Genomic DNA, 14,318 nt, shown 5'->3' with positions numbered 1-14,318 from the left:
AGGAACTCACTTCTAGCACAAGCACACGAAATAAAATGTGGTTAAGTCCTATAATGGAGAAAGAACATGACATTAATGGACAACCAAGGACAGCAAAGTTCCAATGATGGATATCTGCATATGTAACTATATGAGTAGATTTAACTAGATCTTGAGAAGGGGGTAGGGCACATTCTTCTTTTTATAGTTCTTGCTGTGTGTGTATGTTCCTTAATATCTGAGAATATAAACTCAGATGGATTAAGTAATTTCTCCAAGGCGACTCTGTCAATTACAGGCAAGGCCAGGTCTAGAAATCAGGTCTCCTAACTCAAACTCCAGTGTTCTTTCTCTTACATCTCAGTGTGTCTTCAGCCCTTATTTCTCCTGAGCACTATCCTGTATTATCAACTGTCTGCTAGGCATTTCTAAAAGAAGGCCTACTTCCTTGTTTTACTTGGTAGCACAACCATTCATCCAGTTGGGATGTGTCAACATCCTGTAGCTACCTACAACAATACACATAACAACAACTACAACACACCTCACACTTGTTCTGGCAAAAGGTCCTATTAATTTGTCCTTCAAAATGTCTCCTTTGTCCAGGCATTTCTTTGGTGACCACTTCCACTTCCCCAGTGGAAAGCCTTATTATCTTCATATGGTTTTGCCTTCAGCCCCTGATAAACTCATAGAGCCTTAGAGTTGAGAAGAATCTTAGAGGTTATCTACATCCAACCTTCACCCAGAGAGAGAATCACTTCTGTAGTACTCCTGATCCTGACAATGGTCAGCCAGCTGTTGTGCAGGGTATTCAACTGCTTCTAGGGCAGCTCATTTCACCACTAGACACCCAAGTAATTAGAAAATTCAGCCACTCGCTCACTCAACAGATGTTTACTGATCACGTTCTCTGTTCAGGCATCGTGCTTGGCTTGGCGCACTGGAGGTTTAGCTGTACAGGGCTCCCCACAGGCCTTCTGCATTTCCGCCTTTCCTGTCTTTGTTCACTGGCCTCAAGTAACTTTCAGTTGAGTTTCTTCTTCTCTAACATGGAGATAATAAAACCTACCTCGAAGGGTTTTTGTGAGGATCAACTGATATAACGTGTGTAGAAATGCTCTGGAAACCAAGTGTAATATAACTAAGGCTTTCCCCTCATCTCTCCAACTGTGTATTATATTTGGGGGTGGTGGTGGTGGAGATGATTCCACTATCATCTTTTAGATATTTTATACATACAAAAGAATAGTTGTTATATGTGTGTTATAAGATATAATGGATACCCACAAATCTACCGTTTAACCCAATAACTAGAACATTACCAAGAGCATCCACTTTTCTTCCCCATCCCATCCCCAAACTCTCTCCAAAGTAACTACTAATAAATTTTGTGTTTATCATTCCTCTGCTTTTCAAAACATTTTATCATATATACCCAAACAATATATTGTTTAATTTTGCTTGTTTCTGAGATTTATGAAAATGGTCTCAAATACCTGCAGTGTTCTGGGATTTCTTTTATCATTCAATAGTATGTTCCTAAGACTTAGTCAATCCAATTATACATACTTTGAAGCTTCATCTCCTTGACGTAGCCTCTTCAGATCACAAGAGCACAAAGCGATCCTTCCCACTATGAACGCCTCTAGCAGTCACTGTCTATTTTTAAAATGAGCTGAAATTGTAGCTTCACTTTTCCTATATCTTAAGTGACATCACCCTAACTAGACGTAAACTCCTTGGAAGGCAGGGAGGTGGCCTATCGTGGTAGGAGAGCACTGAATGGGTGGCCTGGGTTCCAATTCCGGTGTCACCCTCACAGGCAGTGTGTCCTCGGCCTGGCTCCTTCCCCTTTCTGAGCCTCTCACTTCTTTCTTTACTTTAACAGGAGGGTTTTTGCGAGGAACTCCTGAAACAGCGGATACAACGCGCTTCGTCAACTGCGAATTAATATTCACGTCACCGTTGGGCCCACAGTTTCCAGAGGGGCCTCTGCAAACAGGGCCAGGCCAGTGGCGCTCTGGCTGTGTTTGGGGACGGCCGTGTCACCCGCGAGGGCAAGGACCTGGATTCTTCCTTTCTTCGGGATACTCCAGGCAGCTCCACGGCGGGCCATACTCTTAACGGAGGATAAACTTCTGTGAAAACGCCAGCAGGCGGTAGGGCGTTCCCTCCCCCTCGAATTGGGCAGGGCGCGAGGCAGTTGTATTCACGCATGCGCATCTCCTTCTCGAGGCCCTGGTGAGACCCAGCCAAAATTGGTTCGCTCCGCTCGTGTTTTTTCCATACAGGGGCTAAAATCTTTTCTGTACGCACGCGTCTTGTGTAGGCTGCGGTTGGCTGATGGTCCCATCCGTCATCAGATGAGCCAATGAAATGAGCCTCAAGATCCACTTCCCGCCCTTCTGTGGGGAGCCCTAGGAGTGGATTTGGGTCTTTGTCCGCACTCATGCCCGTGCGGACCAAGCGGTTGGGAAGTTAGCCTGGGAGCGTGCAGGAGGCTTGGCTCACCCGCTGGCGACCGACTGCCTTATTTGCTGTCATAGCGGGGAGGGTGAATGAGAGAGTGAAGGGGTCGGTGTAAAGGGTGACGGGGTCCCCAGGGGTCGTTGCTAGTCAATCATTTGTTGAGCACCCACTGTATGCCAGACGCTGCCCTAGGCAGGCGCTTTGGAACGGTGATGTCTGCTTCCATGGGGGCTTACAGCCTAGTGGGACAGGTTAAACAAGTGCTTTTATTGCCTTACACCTCCCTTCTTCCCCTTCGCTTTAGATGGAGATTCTCCTCTTCGCGAATACTAAACCAAGGTCCCCACCCGGCACTGGGTGGCAGCGCTGGGATTGGACACCAAGGCGCCGAGGCCAGCCTCCGCTCCCAGCCGAGGGCGGTGTCTGGGGGTGAGGACTGGCGCTGCGGTCACGTAAGGGCGGGGTTTGGCGGGCGCGTGACCTCCGTGTAGGCGGGGCCCTTCCCCTTCCTCTTCCCTTTCCCCTTCGCTCTTGGGCCCTCGGCGTCGTCGCCAGCTTTTATTGGACATATGGCGGCTGATGCGCAGTAAATGGGAGTGACTCTGGGCGGCCACACTGCGAAGGCGGGGATCTCAAGCCAAACGAAGTGCCCAAATGAGGCCTAAGAGCTGTAAACAGGTGGAAACGGGGGCAAAGCAAAGGGGGGTGGGGTGGGTAAATGCAAGTCAATCCAACTGGAAGCAATAAAGCCTAGGCTCAAATGAACTATACCTATTTGGGAACTGCGCTGTGGAAAGAACCTGAGAGCCACCTTTTCTTTTTGGGCCTAGGGTTTACCAACTGAAATAGAGCAGGGCACTGGACGTGCCCCTTAGCCGGGCAATGACACTGAATGATTTAAGTTTGCAATCAGAAACAAGCAGTCTGTACTGGCTCAGTAGGAGCCACTTTGGAGCCTGGGGTGGGGTCGCCTTATGTCCCTTTCACATCCGCTTGCTGTTCCTGAAACAAGTTTCCACAATCACAAGGCTGGAAAAGTTAGCCCATGGGACTGAGGGGTGAGTCACAAGAACATGAGCTACAGGGAACTGCTTGGCCTCCTTGGCTGGAACAATCAGATACCACCCTTTGTTTCCCACCTCCCAAGAGTCACCTCTTTGGGGATAGGCGCCCACTGGGTGCTAATTCTTCAGTGGAGGGATAACTAGAAGAAACTGGAATCTACGCTTCTCAGCCCCATTGGATCTGGTGCTGGAAAGTAGAGAAGCTGCAGAAAGTTACCACGCCCATGAGGGGAAAAAAATCCCTTTGTAGATTGTAGCGCTCAGTTTATGAACTGCACTTTGACATGCATTATCTCATTTTAGTCTGACTGAACACGTACTGTGTGCCAGGCACTGAGCCAGACACAAAAATGGGTGAGGCAGTGAATTTTTAAGAAGAGCTTTCAGTCCAGTTGTACAGAATAAATAGAAACTAGTACCTACAGTTTCAGGTAGAATGAGGTAGGAGCTATAAAAAGGGCAGATTCCTAAGACACTTCATAAGAGAAGAATATCATATCCAGCTGGGTAGGATGGGGGAAATCAGGAAAAGTTTAATGGAGGTAAAGTTGTAGGAGTAAAAGCTTGAATGATAGGAAAGTTTTCAAAGAAACAGGCATGTAGAGCCCTATTTTTTGCCCATAGAACCTCTTCTTACCCACGTAAGTTAATCTATTTTCATGTCTTTGACAAGTAGCAGTAATAAAAATAATAACACTGATTGAGCACTTATGGATCAGGAATGGTTTCAAGTGATTAATATGTAACGTTTATTTAAATCTCACAGCAACCCATTTTACACATGAAGTGACTGAGTCATGAAGAAGTTAAGGTTCTCTCTAGGCTGATGTCTCACAAGCCTTCTCTTGCCTCTGGCCTATGCATTGTCCTGAGCCCCAGCTTCATTCATCCAGCTGCCTACCAGGTAGCTCCTCCGGAATATCCTCCAGGTATCTAGTAAAGAAGTGTTCTCTCTCCTTATCGAAAGAAAACCAGTGACCTCTAGGGTTGCACCAGGTCCACCACACCTGACCCTGCAGTTACCCCTGGGGAGCAAAACACTCCTCCCTACCTTCGATGCCCCAAAGAATGCATCAGTGAATTTTCCCTTTTTCAAGGTTAGCACAAGCGTAATGAGTCAAGGGACTTCCCTGGTGGTCCAGTGATTAAGACTCCGCACTTGCACTGCAGGGGGCATGAGTTCGATCCCTAGTCGTGGAACTAAGATCCCGGATGCATGCGGTGCGGCCAAAAAAAAGACTAATGAGTCAAGCAGGCCTTTAGTGAAGTTAGGAGATCACAGATAAGAAATACACTTCTGGTTCTTCTGATCTCTACAACTCAAACTCTTATGCAGCTTGGGGCCCTCCATGAGTCTCTCCTTGCCCCGCCCTCCAGCCTTTTTCCTTGGTCCTTGGAGTTCCCATGTCCCAAGGACGACGACTTCACAGGTGACCAACACTATGAATGGCTTCCCTCTTCATAAAAACCTCTCTACCCATGGGGTGACCTCACCCTGCCGGCCTTCCACGTACACCTCCAACTCAGTTCATCTGAAACGAAACTCATCTCCTTCGGACGTACCTGGTGGCCTTGTCTGGCGCCACAGCACCACCATCCAGTCAGTCCAAGCACGAGTTTGAGAGTCGTTGACTCGCCTCCCTTTCCTTCGTCCTCTACCCTCACCAGGCAGTTTCTGAGTCCTGTTAATTCTACCTCTTAAGTATTTACTAAATTCATCCTCTCAGTTGCAAAGGACCCTGACTGGACCTCAATTCTGCCTGCCTTCCAACTGGTTCTCAGCATTACTGTCTGAGGGAGCTTATACTGGCAGGAAGCTTTCTGAAGTGCAAATCTGATCAAGTCCCTCCTCTATTTAAAATCCTTTGATGACCAAATATCTCCTGCAGAATAAAATCCAAATTACGGCAATCAAGGCCCTTCACAGTGAGGTTTCCGCCTGCCTCTTCAGCTTTCTCTGCTATACCTTTGACCCATGCCACAGTATTAGATTTCCTGAATGCACCATTTTCTCTCCATACTTTACACGCTATTCCGGCTACCAGGAATGACTTCCGTGCCCTCATTTGTACATGTCTTCCAAATCCAGCTCAAATACCTCCCCTAAGTAGCCTCCCGTGATCTGTACTGGCTCGGATTTCGGTGTGCCTCCTCCTCTGATCCCACAGCCCACTTACAGCCTTCCTACCTGTCATTTAATGCAGCCTGCTGACTCAAGGGTTAACTGTTGGTTCACCTGTCTTTTGTCCCCGCTTAACTGTGAGTTGAGAGGCAGGAGCTGTCTTGTTCCTCTCTGTATCTCCAATGCCTAACAAAGAGTTTCACACACAGCAGGTGCTTAATAAATGTTTGTTGCATTTAAGACAGGAGGATGGCATGACTGAAGACTCCAAGGGTCTGTCAAGGAATGGACTGTACTGCCTGGTTGCCCTAGTGGCCAAGGGATGTGCAGTGGAGTTGCATGGACTACGCCTGGAAAAGAGGTTGTGTCCGTTCTTTGAAGGCCCTGGGAACCCTGCCCAGGAGTTTGGGCTTATTTGGTGGGCAGTAGAGAACGATGAGGTGCTGGATGATCAGTGCTGTGCCAAAGACGGGAGGATGGATTAGAGAAGGGGAAGGCTTGGGTTAGAGAAAACGGGTAGCTATTAGTTCTGCCTTCCAGTTGATGAAACAGTGGCTTGGGCAAATGGTGACTACCCGAGGCCACACAGCTGGTAAGCAACAGAACTAGGAGTTGAACAAGTTCTGGACTATGCCAAGTCCAGAGATCTTTGTACCACACCACAGCGGGTATGCAGTAGAGGGGGCTTCAAGGTTGTCCCAGTGTGAATGGATACTCCATTAATCAGGATAGGGTAGGTTATGTTGCAGACACAATTCTGAAATCTCCGTGGCCTAACATAACACACTTATTTTCCATTCACACAAAGTCCACTGTGGTGCTGGACATCACCTTAAGGCAGCTTAGCCATCCAGGCTGCTTTGACATGCTTCCACAGTTGCCACGATAGGGAAAGAGCACTTGGAGAATCACATACCAGCTTGATTTTGGAAGTGACACACATTACTTCCAGTACGGTCCACTGGCCAGAACTAGTCTGATGACCTCACTTGACTACACAGGGACTGGGAAATACAGTCTTCTATGTGTCCAGGAAGCAGAAGAGGGCAGGAAATATTTGTGGGCAATAGTAATGCCTACCCAGGACATCAGGGGCTGATGTCTATAGAGAAGGAGGGGTGAGGCCAAACAGTCTGAGTGTATGAGATGTGCAAAGGAGAGAGGTTTTGCTCGGGATTTGTGTTAGGTCAAGGCTGTTCTAGTCACAGGCAGCCAGCAGGGGAACCTCGTGCGGGCGAGAGTACCTTCTTAACCCTTTCCTGCTCAGCATCTTTCACCTCTGCTCCAGCTAAGGGAGAAGTGAAGCAAAATCTGTAATGACCCTGAGAGGGAGGCACGACTGGTACAGACGACCGCAGTTTTCAGATGAGGAATCCAAGGAATGAAGACATTCTGTGATGTGCCTGCATATGCAGCAACCAAAGCATTAAAACCACGGTTTGTGGATTTTAGGCATTTGCAGGCCTGTCGCCACCATCGTATGTGGGCCCTTCATACTCCATCTTTGCCTCTGCAGCACCTAGCATGGGCCTAGTACAGAAGAGTGGCCAAACCCTGTTAGTAGTGAGCCAGGCCCTCCCTGTGCACTTCCCTCCAGAGCCCCTGCATCTGCCCTACAGCACAGCTGTGCAGGGCACACGGCTTCGGGCGCAAGAGCCACCAGCCCCTGCCAGCCTCTGCAGAAAGGCACCAGGTGGGGAAGCCCTTTGGGGTATGTGAGGAGGGCAGGGAGAGGCTCCTGGCACTGTTAAAGGGCGCTTCAAAAGGGAGGGGTAGGGCAGCTGCCCCTTCGGGAGGGAACTCTGTGGGGGCCGTGAAGGTGGAATCCATCTGTGCCTAACAGAGTGCCTGGGCAACTTTCTGCCGTGGAAGAGTTTTCCGTAGCTGAAGGTCCTCTATCACACTCCTCCTCCACGCACATTCCATCTGTTCCTGACCTGGCCTTGAGTGTCTTGTGTCCCAGGATCCCTCCTCTGGCTTCTAACCAGACAACCCTCCTGAGTCCTGGGGCTGCTTCTGCTTCTGACCAGAGCACCTGGAAGAAATTCTCACCTGAAAACCCCACCTCAGACGTCGTGAGTGTCCGCCCGGCAGGCTAACCGCCCTTCTTTCCTGCTGAGGTGGAGCTCTGGACTCCCACCCTGGCAGGGCCACACGATCCTTCCTTCCCCTACTCAGCCGACCGCACCAAAGAAACCAGAACCCAGGCCGAAGTATCAGAAACGTGTATTCTTTTTCTTTTAATAGTAAACCTCTTTACAACAAATATAGTGAAAGAGTTTTCAAACAAAACTCATAAGAATCTCGAGGACTTTGTCTTTTCTTATTGTGTAGAATACTAAGAAAGCATCACCATACAGCACAAAAAGAAATATTGAAAACAAATCAACAGTCACACACTTGGACTCGCCCTCCCCAGGACCCGGGATGAGCCCTAGGAGTGTGGGTGATTGTCGGGTTTGAGGGTGGGGCACCTCGGGGCCTGTCTCCCCTCCCTCTCCCTCCCCCCTTCCCTCTGGGACTTGAATGGGGAAGACAGAGAATCCAGATTCTCCGTATGACACTCCAGCCCCCCTCCCCCGCTACAAATCCCATTCCTTCTACCAACTGCTTAGGGGATGGAGAGGTGGCAAGAGGGGAGATGAAGCGTTCCCAGGCTCCATGTCTCCTCCCCTCCGTGAAAGCCTCATTTCACCCCCCCATCCCACCCCAGGGGATTCCAAAGAGTCAGTTAAAAATATATAGATATAGATATTTCTAGATACACTTTTACATCATTTGTCTCTCCAAACAAATAAATAATCAGCAAGAGAAGGTGCATTACTTCCTTCCTGTCCAAGGTGGGAAGGGCTGGATAAGGGTCAGGGGTCAGTCTCGCTGCATTGAGTGCACTGCTGGGGGGAGGGGAAATGGTGTGTTCCACTGGGGGAGGGGTGTATGTGTGGGAGGTCCTCTTGCCCACTATCCCTGAAAGCTGTGGGAAACCTGGGGAGGGGAGGGGCATTGGATGACTCCAGTGATTACTTTGGCAAATGCCCAGTTCTTCGGAGGAAGGAGTGGGTGGAGGCAAATTTGGCTTGTGAGAGGAAGAAGAAATGAAGTCCCCACTTGAGGTCTGGGTTCCCAGAGACCCATTCATCAGGCCGGCCAGGGGCCCCTAACCCCAAGAGAAACCTCGGGATACTGAATTGCAGAAATGTCACATATTCATTCACAGATCACCCCCTGCCCCCAGGGATAGAGAGAAAAGGACACGCACACATCCACACATGGTAATCAAAAGCCAGGTTTGCCATTACAAGGCAGAGGGCAAAACTGGTGAATATTGCACCGGGAACTGCAGGGGCCCTCACCCCGACCCCATGTTTAATGGTGGCCAAGCCCAGCCTAGAAAGGTGGGCAGACTGATGGCGGGAATAGCCTGAGAAGGGAAGGCCAGTCATTCAACGTTTATTGAGCACCTATCATTCACCTTTCACCCAATCAGCATTTGTTGAGCGCTGGCTACGTGCCAGGCACTGGGCAAGGCTCTGGGAATGCATGCACGCATGCACAAGACTACACCCTGGCTTCTTTCAAGGTCCTGATCAAGTCTCATCTACTGACACTCCCTCTAGGAACATGCAGGAAGACTGGGCATGCTGTGTGCCCAATCAGCAGTTGGGGGGGGTAAGCTGTAAGGAAGGACCACAGCACAGGTGAGCAAAAAGCTGCAGAGAGGAAGAGGAACTTGAGTATCATCCTGAAAGCAGGAGGGGGTGTGGGGGGAAGAGGGTACTCCAAGAAAGGGAGCTGGGTATAAAGGCCTGGGGACTGGGTGAACAATTGTGCGTGGAGCTGCAGGAGAGGTAGGGCTACAGGGAGAAGCAAAGAGGGCCAAGTGCCAGATCCCCAAGTGAAGTATAAACATATCAGAGCTGAGGGTGAGAACAGGGGCTGCAGCAGGGAAGAGAGTGGGGCTCAGGAAGGAGGGTCACAGAGCTGGAAGCCAGGGCTGTGTGGCTGCAAGAAGAGCCATCTGTCCCTCTGTAAACACACACTCAGGCACGCACACACACACACACCCCCTCAGAGCTCAGTTCACACAGATTCACACACACATGCCCAGACGGGCTCAGAGCCACATAAAGGTACACCCATGCAGCCACACACACACACACACACATAAATACAAAGGTACACTCAGACACATAAATACCAGATGCCCTCATCAACACACTCGGGTACCTGTGTGGTCACACGCACCCCTCTGCTCTGGGTTCCTTCCCTGCATCAAGTATCGGAATACTGCAAGCGGCTGGATCGTAGAGGCAGGCAGTGTCGCCTACCACAAAACCGGGCCTTGTCTAACTCTACTTTCCCACCAGGATGAAACCCCAAGGGAGCACTGCACCCCTTGGGCAGAGGGGCTGGGCTTCTTATGTGAAGGAGTGGGGCAGGCCCCAGTCTGCCTGCCCACGTCACCCCAGGACAGGCCCCTTAGGGCAGGGAGTAGTGGTGGACTGCGGGCCGGGGGCCTGCCCCCTCCAGTTTGATCTGTGATCCAGCCTGGGGTCTCAGGACCCCACGCTTTGGCTGCCCCCACTGGGGAGGCAGTAGAGAGGGCGGACTTGGGGGGGGGAGGGGAGGGGAGCAAGAACAACAGCAGAAGAATCTCGTCTGTACAGTACAGGCCGTTTGAGTCATTATTATTACAATATACTTTGACAAAAATAGAATCTCATTTCATATCAATACAACAACAACAAAAAAAAACAGTTTCCTGGACTGTTACACTGCTAACGTTTTCCAAAGGTTGCTATTTACAATTACAGTAGCCAAGACAGAAGGTGGGATGCGGCCTGGGGGTGGTGGGACAGGAGGTAGCGAGACAATGAGGGCGCCAAGAGCAGGGAGGTGGGGTCAGGAGCGGAAGGAGCTGGGAGGAGGGCTGGGGAGAGGGGCCGAGGAGGAAAGAAGGGAGGCAGGCCTTTTGCGGACCTCCTCCATCCTCTCTCCCACCCTCACACACCACCCCAATGTCCACTCCTCTGGGGATGTGTACGTGCAAGGAAGAGCAAGTCCCCTCACTCACGCTAGTCCCTGGATGCAAGGGTTTCCAGTCCTCAGGCACCCCGGGGTGCCTGAGGCCACCTCCTGCTGAGCCACTTCACTCTCCCCAGTTCTCCCTGCGCTTCGTGGCCGGCTTTACAGGGCTGGTGTCAACTGAGGGACGGGGAGCTATTGCACTGTGTATCTTAGAGAAAGTGCTGGGGAAGGGAGGGGGCCCCCAATTCACCCCCTGCCCCAGCCCTTCTGCCCCTCCTCAGCCCTCTCCTCATGGCTCTTTCTCTCCAACTGTGCTTCATAGGGGCCCCACCTCAAGCCCCTTCCCTCCAGCCTCGATTCCCAGGCAGCCTTCCCAGCCCCAAACCTCGGCCAGCACCCGCACACCTTGGAGGTGCAGATCACATGAGAATCAGTTGAGAGTGTGTGGTGTGTGTGCAGGGGCCTCTGGGGCCCAGGCTTGGGTATTCTGCCCCATGTGCCTGTGGCCATAGGAACAGCCGAGAAGCAGAGACCTTCTTCAGAACCTCTGCCTCACTTTCCCCCTGAAACACAAAACCACCCATGAGGCCGACTTTGGGGTTTCAGTCTATTGTAAGGGGTTTTTGTTGTTTGGTAGTTTTTGGTTATTTCCCTCTGTCTGGGGGATGGGGTGGGAGGGCCCCGCATGCAGGGCTCGGCACCTGTCCTTTCCCAAGGCCTATCGGGCCCCCCACCCCCTCCTGCAGCATATGTGTACAACGTGCAAAGTGTCCCCCCCTTCCCACAAAAAAGAGCCCCCCAGCCAGTGAAACTGGTGGGGGGTGCAGAAAGAGGGGATGGGAGCATCCCCCTCTCCAAAGCGAGAATCCAAATTAAAAAAAATATTATAATAATAATAATAATATAATAATTATACACAAATGTAACCGTCAACAGGACACGGAGCACAAGAAAGGAAGTGGGGGTCGAGCGGGAGGAGCCCAGGACAGGGAGGGGTGGGCGGTGAGATTGTCAACTCTTCATCAGGGAGGCTGAGAGGAGGGGAGTGGGAACCGTCACTTTAATGTCTGTGAAAAGAGGAGATGGAGAAGGGGGTGTGAGGGCGTGGCCCAGGCTACGGGGTATGTGCCCCCCACGTCCCTCTCCCAGTAGGGCCAGGATTCTAGTGGCAGGGCCAGCTCTGAGGGGAGGAAGTCATCGAGCAGAAGGACTGATACTGGAGGGAGGGGAGATGGGCCTTTGGCGGGGGTGAAAGGGTGTCCGTGCTGCCCCATAAGGGCTGATGGAAGGGCTAGCTGGCCACCTCTTAGGTGGGAGATGAGACAGGCTGGGGGCATATGGGCCAGTCCCTGGGTGCAGCAGACAATGGCAGACCGGAGGGGCGATGCTACAGTACCCAAGTATCGAGCCGCATCCTCTTCACAGCTGAGCCCTCAGCCTCAGGCTCTGGGGCTGGGCGCAGCAGGCCCAGTGTGGGCCCGAAGTCTCCCCGTCCATCATCCCGGTCCCCCGTCTCATAGGAGGCCCCAGCCGGGCTGCTGAGACTGTCGCCAGGCTCAGGGCGGGTAGCCGGAAACACAGCTGGAGGGGGAGGCGCAGGGCTGCGCTCACGGCTTGGGGACACTGGTTCCGACTTGATGCTGATGTGGGGGTGGGTGGTGACCGTGAGGGCAGCACCCACGTGGGGCAAGGGGCTGCCGGGGCTGGAGACAGGCAGTGGGCATGGAGTACAGGGGACAGAAATAGAGGAGGTGAGGGACAGAAAAAGTGATGGGAGGTCACACGACGGAGTGAGAGAGGACAGAAAGTGAGAGGATGGGGGTTGGGGGTGGGGTGAGGCAAGTGGATGGAGACAGAGGCAGCAGGAGAGAGAGGGCCAAGTGAAGGGAAAAGAAGGAAAAGAAGTCACGTGAGTTGTCTTTCCATCCCATGTCATCTTCTGCAGAGCCAGGAGGGCCCCGCACCCCACCCCAAGCCCGGGCTGGCTGGGGGAAAGGCTCAGGATGGCTCTCCCAGGCCTTGGCAGGGGACTCCAGGGCTGCCACTTAGTGGCTTACGTGCTGTCCACTGATGACAGACAACCTCAAAGGGATCTCAGCTCTCATGAGGCCCCTCCTCTTCCCACCCCTCAGCTCCCCCTTCCCCAACACTGGTGGGCATCCCCTGGGACTCACATTAGGTTGCTGAGGGACACGGGGACCAGGTGGGGCTGCTGCTGAGGTGGCGGCTGGGGCTGCTGGGGAGGCTGGGGCTGCGGCTGCGGCTGGGGCTGCGGCGGCTGCTGCGGCTGCGGCGGCTGCTGCCAGGCGGTGACACTGCCTAGCGACAGCCCCCCAGGCGAACTGAAGGCCGGTAAGGAGGAGAGCTCTGCACTGGTCAACTGGTAATCTGCATGGGGTGGGGAAGAAAGTGCGGGTGAGCTTCTTGCAGTGGGAGAGAGGACCGAGGCTCCCGTGGGGGAGCCGCCTCCAGGACTATCAGGGTGGGGGGAGTTGTTAAGGACAGATGTGAATAATCAACTAAGCCCGTACAAATTCAGTGAAGATGGCACTCAAAGAAACGCAAATCTTGATAACCACGAGGTGCTGTTTTTTAACAGGATGCAAAGAGAGGTGGTTTTTTAAAATAGTGTTTAACTTTTTTTTTTTTTTTTTAACCGTGTGTAGGTATCACTTTTAGAATGTCAATTTTAAAAAAGAAGGCGAGGGACTTCCCTGGTGGCGCAGTGGTTAAGAATCCGCCTGCCAAGGCAGGGGACACAGGTTCCAGCCCTGGTCCGGGAAGATCCCACATGCCGCGGAGCAGCTAAGCCCGTGCGCCACAACTACTGAGCCCACGCGCCACAACTACTGAAGCCCGTGCGCCTAGAGCCCGTGCTCCACAACAAGAGAAGCCACCGCAATGAGAAGCCCGTGCACCGCAACGAAGAGTAGCCCCTGCTCACCACAACTAGAGAAAGCCCGCTCGCGGCAGCGAAGACCCAAAGCAGGCAAAATTTAAAATATAAATAAATAAATTTTAAAAAAATAAAAAAGAAGGGGAAAAAAGGTAGGTAAGAAAGGTCTAATATATGTCTAATTGTCATCTCTTCAAATGCCAAGTCTTCAAGAGCCTTTCTGAGATTAGAGGGGAATGGTGGGAAATGCTAGGTGAATGGCGCATCTGAAGCAAATGACTGTAACTACCATTCCACCTTCCTCAAAGTCCCTTAGTCTCCTGAAGACTGTCAACACATAAAACAGGTAGGAATAGGTGGCAGCAAGCGTTCGGGCTGCTGTGCCCACAAACACAGAGGACGCACATCTGCCGCCCAGAAGGGCCTACAAGAGCAGAGGGGCTGTGAGCGAAACAGGCCTGCGGTGCAACTGGCCAAGGTTCTGGCGGATTTCCCCATGAGGTGGCACTCGTTGTTTTCAAAATTTCTGTCTTAATGAAGAAACTGTGATGTTTGCACTGAACAAACAGAACCATGAAATGTTTCACAATTTACACAGCTCTGTTATGTTTCATGCCGCAGCCTGTTTGGGACACTTTAGAAAATGCCTTCCCTGAGGAACACAGGCTGACTGCACCGTAGCGTGATGAGGAGGGCACACCCGCCAGTCCTCCCAATGCTACACCACGTGCTCCTACTTGAGGGGCCATCTGCTCCA

The 14,318-nt window shown here is 51.8% G+C and overlaps 1 protein-coding gene across 3 annotated transcripts in view; it reads right to left on the bottom strand.

Moving 5' to 3' along the window:
- Positions 1-7,851: 7,851 nt before the first annotated feature.
- The window catches only part of MEF2D (myocyte enhancer factor 2D), a 33,985-nt gene continuing 27,518 nt past the window's right edge, over positions 7,852-14,318 (bottom strand). For all 3 annotated transcript variants that reach the window (XM_030842208.2, XM_060297959.2, XM_060297966.1), the window contains 3 exons: positions 12,840-13,053; positions 12,062-12,368; positions 7,852-11,732 (listed from right to left, as the gene is read on the bottom strand). In XM_030842208.2, the coding sequence (XP_030698068.1) occupies positions 11,721-11,732; positions 12,062-12,368; positions 12,840-13,053 (533 nt within the window). In that variant the 3' untranslated portion in view covers positions 7,852-11,720. The remainder of the gene's footprint in view (positions 11,733-12,061; positions 12,369-12,839; positions 13,054-14,318) is intronic.

Source organism: Globicephala melas, chromosome 1 (genome assembly GCF_963455315.2).
Source record: "Globicephala melas chromosome 1, mGloMel1.2, whole genome shotgun sequence".
NCBI classification, from domain to species: Eukaryota; Metazoa; Chordata; class Mammalia; order Artiodactyla; family Delphinidae; genus Globicephala; species Globicephala melas.
This window is presented reverse-complemented; position numbering and strand designations above follow the sequence as displayed.